The sequence below is a fragment of the Sebastes umbrosus genome, chromosome 10 (assembly GCF_015220745.1).
Source record: "Sebastes umbrosus isolate fSebUmb1 chromosome 10, fSebUmb1.pri, whole genome shotgun sequence".
Classification (NCBI taxonomy): domain Eukaryota; kingdom Metazoa; phylum Chordata; class Actinopteri; order Perciformes; family Sebastidae; genus Sebastes; species Sebastes umbrosus.
In genome coordinates this window covers 14,528,972-14,542,820 of record NC_051278.1, presented here as the reverse complement: position 1 = coordinate 14,542,820, position 13,849 = coordinate 14,528,972, and the positions used below count along the sequence as shown (strand labels likewise).

The 13,849-nt window shown below is 42.7% G+C and overlaps 1 protein-coding gene across 1 annotated transcript in view; it reads right to left on the bottom strand.

The window, feature by feature from the left end:
* Window positions 1-547: 547 nt before the first annotated feature.
* lyst (lysosomal trafficking regulator) overlaps window positions 548-13,849 on the bottom strand; it is a 75,837-nt gene continuing 62,535 nt past the window's right edge. Inside the window, 20 exon segments of the mRNA XM_037781698.1 lie at window positions 548-2,883; window positions 3,001-3,072; window positions 3,169-3,325; window positions 3,445-3,542; window positions 4,207-4,346; window positions 5,715-5,813; window positions 5,961-6,097; window positions 6,181-6,370; window positions 6,483-6,713; window positions 7,543-7,760; window positions 7,849-7,989; window positions 9,431-9,587; window positions 9,673-9,739; window positions 9,994-10,238; window positions 11,937-12,089; window positions 12,188-12,243; window positions 12,448-12,509; window positions 12,683-12,779; window positions 12,884-13,029; window positions 13,548-13,736. Coding sequence (XP_037637626.1) covers window positions 2,745-2,883; window positions 3,001-3,072; window positions 3,169-3,325; window positions 3,445-3,542; window positions 4,207-4,346; window positions 5,715-5,813; window positions 5,961-6,097; window positions 6,181-6,370; window positions 6,483-6,713; window positions 7,543-7,760; window positions 7,849-7,989; window positions 9,431-9,587; window positions 9,673-9,739; window positions 9,994-10,238; window positions 11,937-12,089; window positions 12,188-12,243; window positions 12,448-12,509; window positions 12,683-12,779; window positions 12,884-13,029; window positions 13,548-13,736 — 2,794 coding nt within the window. The 3' untranslated portion in view covers window positions 548-2,744.

Here is a 13,849-nt window from a genome sequence, read left to right as displayed (position 1 = left end):
TGCTTTATAATATAAAAGACATGAAAATGTCACTTTTTACAATATGGGACCTTTAAGTTGTATACAATTACTGTGAAAGTAATGAAAAACTTAGTCCAAAGAGAAACATACACGGCCCATATTCAGAAACTGAGCTTTTGAAACAAGCTGTCAGGATTTCTGTCCATATGTGATGTCACAAATCTACAATATTTAGACCATTTCAAGATTTTAAACATAAATATTCTAAATGTGTCCTAGTCTGTTGCAGTGTATGCGAATGAAGCTGTTGCCTAGCAACGCAATTCTGTTGCCATTCCTTTGCAATTCCATTGAGATGTACTAAAACGGAGCGTTTCAGACGGAGGGTAAATACAGGTGTATTCAAGCAGACAGTATGAGGAAAATAAAGTTTTTTTTAAAACATTAAAGTATGTAAACATGTTCTAGTAGAAACCCAAAGTACAAGTATGAACCTGAAAATGAACATAATATGTCCCCTTTAATCTAATTTGTGCTTCTCGCTTTAGATGCCCCCTGAACGCACCACACAAATGGACACAAGATGTAATCATATTTCTTCAAATATTTATATATATTTATATATTTATAATATACTCATCACTTGGTTTGTCCATACATACATACATACATACATACACACATATATACAAACAAAAAAGAAACATGTCCTTTGAGAATCAGTCCATGATGCCAAACCAGCCCAGAGAGGTCAATTAAATGACAATGATCTTAAATTATGCATAGCTTAAGTTATCAACAGAAAAAATATATTTCCTTCTGTGTCAGAAAGCACAAAAAAAACACCCATTATCACGATTTCTTCTTCTCGTCTTTCTGCCACTTTCTCAAAAAAGGAGGGAAAAACATTCGTACAATCTCAAATGTGGATGTTCGAGAGAAAAGAAAAACTTGTGGTTCTCATGCACTTTTAGAAATTTCAAGGAGGAAATGTATGTACACATGCAAGCATGAAACACAGTAAACAAACACAGTAACATCATGTCTTGTGCAGGCCTGATGCTGCACACAACGAAGGTCCAGAGGGGCTGAGAAGAAAGAAAAAAAACAAATAACACCAATAAAGGAATGACGTCATGATATAAGAAGAAATATTCCCTTTCTTGTAAACAAGTCAAACACCCAAGTGTGAATTTTAAGACATCAGTTTTCATCACAGAGGGCTCGCTGCAGTCGACACAAAGGCAAAAACAACTTTTCTTTCACATCTGAGTTAAACAAAAATGATCTATTGCGTGTCTGATATTGCTTTCTTGATTAGATTTATTAGTGGAGTTAAATCAAAGCTCATTTCATGTTAAGACCACGGTTCTTGAATCAAATGGTAGCTGATAAAAAAAGTGCTTTCACTACCATTTCACACATACTAACAGACAACTGAAAGTGCTGTAGGTTAAGTGGGAATGTAAAAAATAGCTGCATGGACCCATGGGTGGGTAAAGGAAAGAAATGTTTGGTCGGTGGTTTGCTGAACTGATTAGTGTAGTGTTTAAGATTCTGAAATAAGCTGTAAACCTCATCAGTGCAGGAGACGCTAACTGCTTTAACCTCAGTCTGCTGGACATGATGCTCTTCACCATGCCCTCCCTCCTACTACACCCTTCTTGTAATGCTGCGCAGGTACTAAAGCACGCCTTGTAGATCAGCGAGGTGGCATTCAGGAGATTCCTCCTTCAGCTTCAGGCTGTTTTGTTAATTGCTTTCTCAGAATTTCAGCAAATTATGTTAAGTAGTGAAAAGGTTTTTAGTGCATTTGAGAAGCAAGTCTGTAAAAAACAAGAGAAGGAAAGATGAGCCTCCGTGGCGCTTCTAATAAATAAACAAACATTTCTCATTGCAAAAAGACAGGTTCAACTGAGGCAGGCCTTCACAAAGGAGTATCATGACAGCAAATGTCTCATCCACATACATACAGTCAGCATCATTCTAGCATGCAAAAGTAGGACAGAAAAACAGGCAACACAAGGAACGACTCATTCCGACGTCGCCCCCGTCCCTCCACTGAGCGCAGATACAAAGTGATGCAGGGCCGTGACTCTAGTGTTCAGACTTGAGTGGAGCAGACAGCCCAGCAGAGCGGCGTCTCACTCCCACAGAGCGGGACGTCTCCCGGTGACAGACGCAAGGAGGGGCTCCCCTCCCTCCTAGCTGCTGCAGCGTCAGCAGGAGACGCTGGCCGAGCTCCGGCAGCAATCTATCAGACGACGCGCTGCGGGAGATCCGCCGACGTGAGAGACGGGGTTCTTCACACTTTGGGTCCGGCTTCGGCCAGACGATAGCAGCTTACCAGGAAACAGCAAAAAAATCAACATCAGGCAAAGATCTCTGCACAACAAAACCTCGACAGCAAGAAACAAAAATGACAAAAAGACTCAACAAACCAAACACACTCTCAGAAATGCATTTTGTATATAAAGTGTCTGTTGCAGCCGCGGCCATATCTTCATCCATTACCCCCCAACATTCCACTTCAGTATGTTTATAAATATATATTTATATTCATATAATGCTATTTTCATGATCATTTCTTGATGCTGGGTAGAGTTTGCTCAGCTGGGGATGGCTTTAGTTTAAAGTTATGGAGGGTTCAGGGAGGTTGAGGCCATGCTGATGCGTCCTCCTCCCTGTCAGTGCAGAGAGGAGGAGGAGGAAGAGGAGGAGGAGGAAGAGGGGGGGGGCTCCTCTTGCTGAGAACAGGACAGTAGTAAACATCAGACACACAGTCAGCCTGCGGCGTAGCTGCTCAGGAAGGAGTAGAACATGGGCAGCTTCATGCGCTGCTGGTCCCGCCGACACCACGCCATCACCGTGCCCTCGCTGTTGGCGGTGTAGAGGTGGTGGCCGTCACACGAGTACGTCAGGCTGAAGCACGCAGGAGAGGACATTATCATCAGTATTCACCTCAGAATTACACCAGATTAATCGACAATGATAATAATAAAGTTAGCTGCAGCCCTAGTTGAAGCGCTGATAAGATACCTGATGATGGGTTTGCTCGACTTGGAAAAGGTGATCTCTCTCACTGGTTTTAAATCCCAGGTGCTCCACAACCTGAACATATTTCAGACATAAAAAAGTGTTACTAATACAGAGTCCTGAGAAGAAAAGAAGCACATGAACGTGAAAAAAAAAATAGTTCCTGCTCACCTGACGACGCCGTTCTCCAGCCCCCCGGCGATGACATTAACAGACACGCCCTCCGGCTGGTTGGAGAACGCCACGGAGCAGATGATCTCTCTGCAGTGGACGTGACCGATCAGGTCACCGTTCACCGTCCACAGACGCAGGTCGCTTCCTCCGCCCACTGGATACACAGAAATCATGTGTCATAACTCAACATTGTGTCAGTCTGGATAAGTGATGTGATAAAGTCTGAGAGGACGCAGAGCAGAGTTGAGCGGAGTGGAGCGGAGCGGTCTTCACCTGAGTCACAAACTGTTGCGATGTCCCCCGTGGTCTCGCTGGCGGACACTGCAGTCACTGGGCTTTTGTGGCCTGTCAGGCTTTGTACATAACAGAGTCTGAAGAAACACAGAGCAGCACTTTACTTTAGATTTGTCATCACGCATAAAAAGACATGGAAAAGAAATTATTAAAGATTTTTCTTCTTAGCTTCTTATTATTCGACTATTAGGTTATTCGTTCATTGGGTAGGTATTCGGTTTTCAATTTTTGGATTCGGATATTCGTATTTATTTTGCAAATTTTTACGAAATTTGATCAAAATTGCGATATGGCCTACTGCATTTTTCAAATCACAAGATGAGGAGGAAATTGCAATATTTGTTAAATGTGAAATGTGTGTCAAAATACCATCTTAAATTAAATATTGTGGTGCTGCAGAGATGTCCTGGCCTACACATCATATTTCTACAGACTTAACAAAACATCTTTGTTTGGTAAATATCCCAACAAAAATCACACCATAATCATTTCGATATGATTTTCAATGAAAATGAGAATAATGATGTAAGAATTATCATTCCTTATAATATCACAAATCATAAAAATAATTACAATTTGATATTTTTTCAAAATCATGCAACCCTAGATTGAAGCACTCCTCCGGTCACGCCGGTCCTGCGTGTGCACGACAGTCCGCCGACCGAAGCTTTTGAAAATTCACTGTTTATTGCTATTGAAGAAATGGTATTGGGGACAGCCCTGTCTCACAAACACACTGACCTGTTGAGGTCCCAGAGGATGCAGGTGCCATCTGTGCTGACACTGATGAGGATGCTGTACGGTTTGCAGACAAACAGGCTGGTGACTTCACCGGTGTGTCCGTACAGGTGAACCTGAGATTCCACCTCCATCTCTGACGGCTGTGGAAAGACACATGTTAGAGAACAGAGGACATACAGATCTGAATAGTTGTATGTGACTCAATGACTACGTTTACATACACAAAATATTAGTAATAGTTTTTGTCCTTATACTGAAAAAGACCGGCGCGGAGGTATAATAACGAATATTCCACTAATATTTCCGTTTACATGTAGTCGTGCATACTCCGTTTAACATTACTGGTGGCAGACTTCTTCCTCTTTCATTCCTTCAGCCACCTCCTTTTGCACATATCCAGAAACCTACGAAGCAACATTTCTTAGTGGCCAAACGTTGGTACTACAACTTCCAAGTCCGTCAAGTGATGCCATTGGGCCCAAAAATACTTTTTCCCATAGACTCACGTTGGGAAAGAAACGTCTGTAACTAGGCAGATAATTTTTTTTTAGGTAAATCAACTTCCCAGTATGAACACTTGAATAGCCCTTTTTTAAATCATTAGGTCCTTAAAGTTGTAAAATGCACTAATAGCCGAATCCAGAGTTATTTCCCTTCTTCTGTTCATGTGAATGATCCCCAGACCGAGGCTGGACCGTGGGCTGGGAGGCGGAGTTAAAGAAAACGCTACTGCACCTGCACTATGAGCCAAATGGATGTGGAAGATCGCCGGATGATCCGGGTACTTTATCACTCCATAGTCGAGCCATTTTGGCTTCATGCACCACTGAGCAACTCTCATAGGAATGAACGGGTGCCCACCTACAATGCTGTATCCAGTTCTCTTTATACATCCATGTGTGCAATGCACAGAACTGGCTGTAAACAGGCAAGAAGCCGTGTGTCGCAAACTGCCGTAAAAAACATGATCGAGACGCAAAGAATGATCCTAAAACCTGAATAATATCGGCATATCCCACAAGTCTTAATTGGAAAATATCCAAACAGGATATGCTTTTTACATGACCCATCAGAATAACAGTGGACTATTAGTGTACATGTAAATGTACAGTAGTCAAGGTAAGCAAAGATGAGGTATCTCGGTTTTTACCGTTTCCTAAAAAACTCCATTAATGAATCTCCAACAGGATTTTCTGAACAGCACAAATCAATTGCTACTGAAACACCCCTTCAGAGGCAGAGAAAAGAGGAAATGTAGATGCCTATTGGTGGGGACCGATGAAAGTCTGAAAGCCTCTCTGATGACTGAACTCCCGGACCTCTAATCCCACTTGTAGGCTCGCTGGAAATGTGTTTCAAGGGTAACTGTGATGTGACTAATGAAGCTGAGCGTTTAGAGCACGGTGAAAGAGGGGTAGGGTGGGGAGGGGTAATGGGAGGTGGGTGGGTGGATTGGGTGTTGATGTGGAGGCGGAAGGTTAGAGGGGGACGTCGCCATGGAAACCCACCGTGGTGCTGGTGAAGCGGTTGCTGTAGGCGGTGATGACTCCACACTTGCTGCCTGTAAATAGCTGGCAGCCATCGGGCACCCAGGCGCAGCTGGTCACCTGGAGGAGAGCGAGAGACGGAGGAAACGACAGCTTATTGGTCGATCCGAGGGTAGAGTTGCGTAACACTGACGGGAGACCAGTAATTCCTTTCACTAACAGGTGCTCTGTTATTTTTTTGAGCTTGAGAGTTTAACTGGTGTTTACCTGGTGAAGTTGCGAACACTGAATGAAGTTGATAGGTGGTTCGCTCTGCTTGCTCTTCAGCCTCAATATGTTGTCTGCGTAACCCCAGCTCAAGATGGCCGACCACTGGATGTCCGTGCTGTGCATGCTCCGGACACCTGCAGAGCAGAGAACATAAAGTTAATGGAGTCAGCAGGACATTGTGCACACCATCCAGGCTGACTTGTGAGTGACTTCCTACCCTGCTCTTTGCTGTAAATCATCATGAGGCAGAACTTGCGGGACAGACCGCAGATGGCTCGCGTTGGCAGAGCCAGCAGGGATCCGAACCGCTCCCCGTGCGGCTGGCTGAAACACACCACTGGGTCTGGAGCAGAGGGCGAGCCCACGTACTCGCCCCATTTCAGACCTTTGATCCATGGCAGTGGGCTCTGTGGGGGACGAAGAAGAAATTTCCAGGTTGAGCAGCAGATCATTTCATGGACAATCTATATTAAGTCATTCCTGTCAGAGTCACTACCACCACCACAGAGAGCAGATTACCGGGCAAACTATTTCTTTGGCCTGTTCTCGGGTTTCTCTGAAGGCCAGCTGAACCAGGAGGCCCATAGCTGCCGGCAGCTCCCCCTCCATCATGAGTTTGGGGCCGGCCCTGCTGACATGAGAGGCGTTGAAGAGCTGCCTGGGCGTCTGTCCGTATGTCTTGATCATCGTCTCCAGGGCTCGTCGCTGCACCGGGTCTTCTACAGCCGAAACGTCCATGCCAAAGTAGGTCTGTGAAAAATGATATGAAAGCTTATGTAAGCAATAGGGCTGTCAAAGTTAATGCGATAATAACACGTTAATGCAAATTCGTTTTAACACCACTAATTTATTTAATGCATTAACACAATCGATCTTTTGGTGGTTGTCACGGGCTCGGTTTTAAAGCCAGAGTGAAGATACTGGTATCATATGGAAATAGAAAACCTAAAGAATCCATTGGTACCAACCATGTCATACTAGCTTGTCGCAAAGGAGGATAAATAACGCTCCAAACTTGCGCTAAATTTTGGCGAGGAAAAACTGTTATGGCCATTTTCAAAGTGATCCTTTGACCTCTGACCTCAAGATATGTGAATGAAAATGGGTTCTATGGGTACCCACGAGTCTCCCCTTTACAGACATGCCCACTTTATGATAATCACATGCAGCTTTGGGCAAGTCATAGTCAAGTCAGCACACTGACACACTGACAGCTGTTGTTGCCTGTTGGGCTGCAGTTTTCCATGTTATGATTTGAGCATATTGTTTATGTTAAATGCAGAACCTGTGAGGGTTTCTGGACAATATTTGTCATTGTTTGTGTTGTTAATTGGATTACAACAATAAATATATACATTTATTTGCATAAGGCACATTTGTCCACTCACATGTTGATAAGGGTATTAAATACTTGACAAATTTAAATATAATTTAATTTAAATATATTTTGAACAGATAAAAAATGTGCAATTAATTTGCAATTAATTGCGATTAAATATTTGAATTGATTGACAGCCCTAGTAAGCTACAACAACTTTCCCAATAATTTCTATCACATGTAAAACAGGCAGCTACTTACAGCTGGGTGGAAGACGTTGATGGCGTGGACAGCTGCTTTGCCTTTCTGCTTGAGCCCAAACACCAGGTCGATCCACTGGCACAGTGTCTGGGAGACCTGGTCCGACTCCAGCGCTTGCCGGTGGATCAGGATGAACAGACGCGGGTCGTTGCGGGCCCACGGCGGCAAATTCACATGATTCACCCTCTCGCCATTTTGACGAACACCAAAATCGAAACCTGTGAAAGCAAAAAAAAAAAATCCTTTTTTAATACATAAGATGTGGAAAAATCCATAAAGGTATAAAATGGTGTGTCAAATAATTACCCTCTCTGTTGACTAGGAATTCTGGGAGGTAGAAAAACTCTGGGATGAGCTCTTTCACGTCAGTCATGGACTCGAAGGAAGAGAGGCGCCACGTGGTGTTCATGGAGTGAAACGTCCGGTCGGGGATATCAAAGCTCTGGTCTGATTGAGGCCAAAGACAATCTAATTACAGATTCAACTCACTGATTGAAAAGATCCCCTTTCATGACCTTAGACACCACGCTGGCTGAATACATTTAGGATCACATAAAAAGATGCCTCGCAGGATCAGAGGAGAGAGACGGATGAATGAAAAAATAATTAACAAGAAAGGAAGAAATAGAAAAAGGAAGGGGAAGGGAAGGGCGAGGAGTTGATCAGAGAGAAGTATAAAGATGAAGTAACCTTTCATTGCTAATGCAAGTGATGCAGCTCAGTCTGATCTGAGATCAGGACTTTCCAACATTTCAGTACTTAAAGCCTCGGCATCAACCAAGATGGAGGTGTCAATGTAATGCAGACAGGTGCTGCTAAAAGCTTTTTGGAGATGTATGAAAATGATCTGCTCTTAAAGAGCACTGACCTGTCAGTCAGTTAACATTTACAGTGCTTAGAAACTAAAGATACTGTAAAAGACAATGCAGCTGCGGTTTTCGACTGCATTCGAAACCGCACTTAAAGCACTGGACATAAAACCTCGAGCCACTATTGCAATATCATCGGAAAAAAACAACTTATTGAGCTTTTTTGTTTGTTTGTTTATGACCAATGTCTGTTTAGATTTGTTTAAGATATTGCAGGTTGAGCTCCACCACCCCTCAAACAATTTATTCTAACAGCTCATGGTGAAGAAAGACAAACAGGGATCAGGGAGACGGTAAATATAAAACATTACTCGACAACATTTACTCAAACTGCTTTTTCAGTTACAGCAACAAAACAGTAGAATGATCTCCCTACAAATATTATAGTAATGTTAAAAAGGGTCATGTTGTCTCATCAGGTATCGCTCTTTCTCTCGCCACTCTGTAGCCGGTCTGTGAGAGTCACTGGCGAGACCGGTCTCTTAAGAGAGCTCCAGCCAGCTCATAGCGGGGTCTGTGAGTGTGACTGCCCGGCTGGCGAGGTAGAAAACCCGGTAGGCGCTAGCTCACTGTCACAACGCTTTGTGGAGCATCTAAACTCTAAAAACGCTGGAGCAAATGCTCTTTTCGCCATCTAATATCGTCAAAACTGCCAATTTTCAAAATCTACACAGTTGATTTCTCCCCTCAAAAATTTTCAGAAGTGAATTTAGTGATGAAATAGCTACGAAAAATGTAAAAAACTCGCCCTTTTTGGCTGCTGTAGTTGTGACCATAGACTGTACCGTTCCAGCGTTTTGCATTGTGGGATACAGTAGGCGAGGTACACTAGTCCGTACTAGAGATTTTTTTCCAAATCAGTACGACATCCAGGTATTTTTTGGCATACTGTAGATTTTGCTTTTGTTTGCATACTGCATGCTACATGCTGGCCAAATCAGCACGTACTACACTGTTATAGTACTATACTACTAGTAGTATACGGTTACGAATACAGCCAAACTTAATGTGTGACTCACCCTGATATGCAAGGAACATCTTGGTGAAAGGAGGCATTCGAACCAGGAAGTGCAGCACGGTGCCGCTGTTGGAGTAGTGTGAGCCGTAGTGGTAAGGCTGGACGGGAGGCATGGGGTCGTCCTCACGGATGCCCTTCTTGTACTCCTCCTCAAGGTACTGCACAACAAACACACACATGTTTTCTTACCGTAACATCCAATACACTCAGGAAACGCACGCTAAAATGTACAACAAGCCTTACCCTGTAATTATCCACGTAGCGGTCTTCTTTCTCTTTTGACTGGACTGCGATGGGTTTGATTAAATTCCTGCGTGATATAAGCAAAGCACAAATGAACCATGATGTTCAACTGTGATAAATGAAAATTGTCTCATTATAAATTGCTCCCGTGTCATGAGTCTTGACTTCAGAGAGACCTTATTTGTCATCCAGCTCAATGACAGAGGAGGTACATGTACAAACAGTGCCTAAGACTAATCTTCATAACATTATATAATCAAATGTTCTTATTAAATACCTCAAAGGACTTTCATATTAGAGGAGCTTCCGACCAGCACTGACCTGTAGATGGTTGGGTCCTGCAGGTCGATGGTCTCACTGGTGTAATCTCGCAGGATAAAGGGGAACACCGGGTACTGCATGAGGTCGTTGAAGGAGCGGCCCGCGTGCTTGTTGAGGTGTGTGAGGTACTCGAAGTTAGAGATCTGCCCCGAGCCCCACAGCTGAGTGAGCGCCGTGATGTTTCCGTGCTCCAGCAGGTTGGGCAGGTCAGAGGTCAGGATGTTGTGATAGACGTCGTCACGGAACTACGGCGGGAACACGGAGAACCATGAGATGTTTCACTTCTCTAGTGTCAGGATGTCTATGTAATGTAATGTAAAGTGACACCTTTGTTTCCTGTCATGTCTTAACTGTCGACTGTCAATAAAAGCATATAATGCATTACAACAAACTTTAACAGAGTCTATAGCCATGCTAGTGGCTAAGTGAAGTTGTACTTAGGAGGAACAGGAACATGCTGATGTTAAGAAAGTATAACATTTACCATGTAGATCATCTTAGCCTGCTATCATTTTCTCCTAATCTAATTCGGATTCACCAAAGTCACACATTAACACACACAAACTAATCGAGGCAGTGGTCTCCCATGCTCTGCAAGGTAAAATTACTGTTTTTGTCAATAGAGTCTGGTGGCTTTGAAGAGAGCACAGATAACAGCTTCAGTTCCCCGTCAGAAAGCAGTCTCACGGCAAGGTAAAGCAGTAAAATATTCAAAATATAGCGTACACTTAAACTGACATTGATTTTTTTAGGTGAGCCTTTCTTTTAGGTGGCTAAAATATGTTTTGCTGCCGACCCCCTCCACAGCAGTACATTACTTTGGTTCTGTGTGGTACGGTAACTGCCTGCTTCTCCAAACATCATAGAACCCAACTTTAAAAGAAATCAGAACTATCCCTTTAATAAAAAAATACATATCAGTCTAATGCAAAGGGAATTTTTTTGCCTGTTCTCTAGGAAAGGTTTCTGTGAGTCAACAGACAATCGAAGGACAACAGATTATCTGTTTGGCCTCTATGTGCTGAGCAGTTCTGTACTTGCTTTGATTCCTCTGCATTGGAAATACCTGCAGTAAAAAGTGTGAAATAATAGCAGTGTTTTTCCTGTAGAGAATGAGAGTACTGTATCTTATCATCATGATTGATTCCTGGCAGAGGCAGAATAACAAAAAGGTAATTCAATAATTAACTCAAATATTTTCCAGCTGCATGATTTTGTCTATTCACACATCTTTTAGCTCTTTCATCTTGTCATTTCCATCACAGTCCATTATGTGTAGCTACATTTTTATATTGAAATGAAACATGGACTGATTTTTTTTCTCTTGTGATCTGCTGGGTAGTCTTGTTATGGATGATAGCCAAAATCTGTTCTTTGCAATAATGAAATGAAACAGCTGAAGTAAACACACTATACTGCAAAAACGCAAAATCTTACCAAGTAAATGTGTCTAATTACTAGTCAAAATATCTCATAACACTTAATATAAGATGCAATCACCTAACAAGTAACATTTCAGTGAGATATAGGGACTTGTTTTTAGACCATACATCTTGAATATCTTGTTAAATTAACTAAATTTGAGCATTACAGGTTTATTATGACACACAACACTTGCTAATACTAGTGAAATATAGCTCAAAATTAGTTTTCTCAGCTAATTTCAAGATCTAATTTTTCTCTTGAAAGGTCTAAATATTACATTGTATTTCAAGAAATCTTACCAAGCAACGTTTCACTTGTTCCATTGGCAGATTTTGTTTTAACTTATTACAATCAAAAACACCTTGTATTCATTGTTTCTTTTTAACTTATTTTTGAAGTGGCCTTTTTCCCAGTCGAGAGCAATGTCAACATTCATTTCAGCATCTGTTTCCTGAACTTCCCAGTCACAACATGGCGTCTTCCATTTTTATTCCAAGTGACTTGTGTTTTTGCCTCACCTTGGTGTTGTCAAAGGCTAACAGCAGGGTCCTGCCGTTGGTGAGGAATATCTCAACGGCGTTGTCTCTCAGCTGCCACCAGCGCTTGTGCACCTCCTTGATCTCCTCGTACGTCCAGGAGAAAGAGGGTGCCTCGGTCTCCCCATGAAGACTCTGTCCAAACACATAAACACATCCGGTGTTGAGTCGCCAGGCGGACTCACATAACCCTCTGAAAGAGAATAATCGTGAACAGCCTTCTCTGGTTTTACCTGGTTGTCATGAGCATCAGCAGCGTTGTCCTCCACAAAGTACATCCCAGACTTCCCTGTGAGACAATACAGGGTGAGTGAGATTTGGTGTACTAAGAACAAGACAAACAAAAGCTTCCCCCGCTGAATAACTAACACTTGTGTGTGAAGGGAGAGAAATATTCTCTAGTGCCTCAGAGAGAGCACATTACTCTTTGTGCCGTGTGACCGGCGGACTATATTATGCATGGAGCAGCTGTGAGAGATGGTCAGTGTCTTACCCAAAAGTAGCTCCCCTGCTGTTTCTCTGTTGGGGGCGACGCTGATGCACCGTCTGGTGAACCTGAGGACAAAGAGACATTTCTCATACAAGAAATACGCCGTCTGAATAAAGCATAGACACTTCTCAATGTAGCACAAGCTGATGAGACATTTATGTCAGACCACCCTGTCTTCCTAAGAGGGATATGATGTTTACTAAAGGTTTGCAGAGTGACAGAGGAGTAGAAATTATACCTGATGGGCTCGCTGGTGGCTTTGTCTTTGACCGTGGATGAGAAGGAGAAGTGGGTCTTATCCTCAAACAGGAAGGACAACGGTGGCTTCACTGTGTCTAAATAAGACATGGAGGTCAGAATAAGAATGCTAAAGGAGACAAAACACACTAGTACTAGACTTGCTATAATACTGCTATAAATAAAAGAGTGTCTTCTTTACCTTCAGACTTGCGTCTGTCTTTGAGCAGGTATTTGTTAGGAATGGTGAGGTAGCATCTCTGTAACCGCCGTCGCTCCCGGTTGGGCCCTTCGGTGGGGTCCAGCTGCCAGGACGTTGGGTAGGATGTCTGGTCGTACCAAACCGCACTGAAACAGACCATTAAAGCCCTCTCAAACACTTTGTCTACTCATAACAATATAGTATCAGGTAATTGGGGGGTTTAACATCCTAAGAAGGAGTATAAATTCACATGAGTTACATTACGCCATTGGCTGCCATTAGTACAGCTTGACAGAGCTGCTATAATGACTCTAGACTCTCAGCCTTGACTTAAGTCCCGGCTACGGCCCTGCCTCCCCAGATATGGATGCACAACTGCATAGATCATAAAGTTTGCTTGATTTAATTGTTTTACAACTGTTTCTTTAAAGGTATTCTTGTGCTCTGTATGTTGGAGATAATTTATCTTATTCAAATGTATTTATTCAAACATAAACTGTAACCTAATTGTTTCACATTAGAATATAATTTCTCTACAGTCAAGAAAATGACCAGAAAAATAATCACCATTAGAATAACAATCAGCATTACAGTAACGATTTTATTATTGTACTTTGTTCCAATATTGTGTGAGCCCCTGTGAGAGATAAAAGTCGATGCCTACCGGTCATGCGTGAGTTGTTGCACCAGCTCCTGCCAGTGTCGGCTGGCGCTGAGGTCAGTCTTATAGAGTCCCCTGATGTGCTGGATGACTTTCTTTCTCTCCATGCCTTGTCGCAGAGACACATTCTGAGTGATGTCAGCTGCAATCTTTGAAATGTCCTTGGACTTTCCATCCAGCCTCTGGATAAGACTGCAGAGGAATAAGAGAGAATGGGAGTGAATAGAAGGGTTGAACAAAGACACGATTCTTACCAATATTTTCTTGTACAGAACATCAATCTCACATCAGGGGAAAAAAAAAGA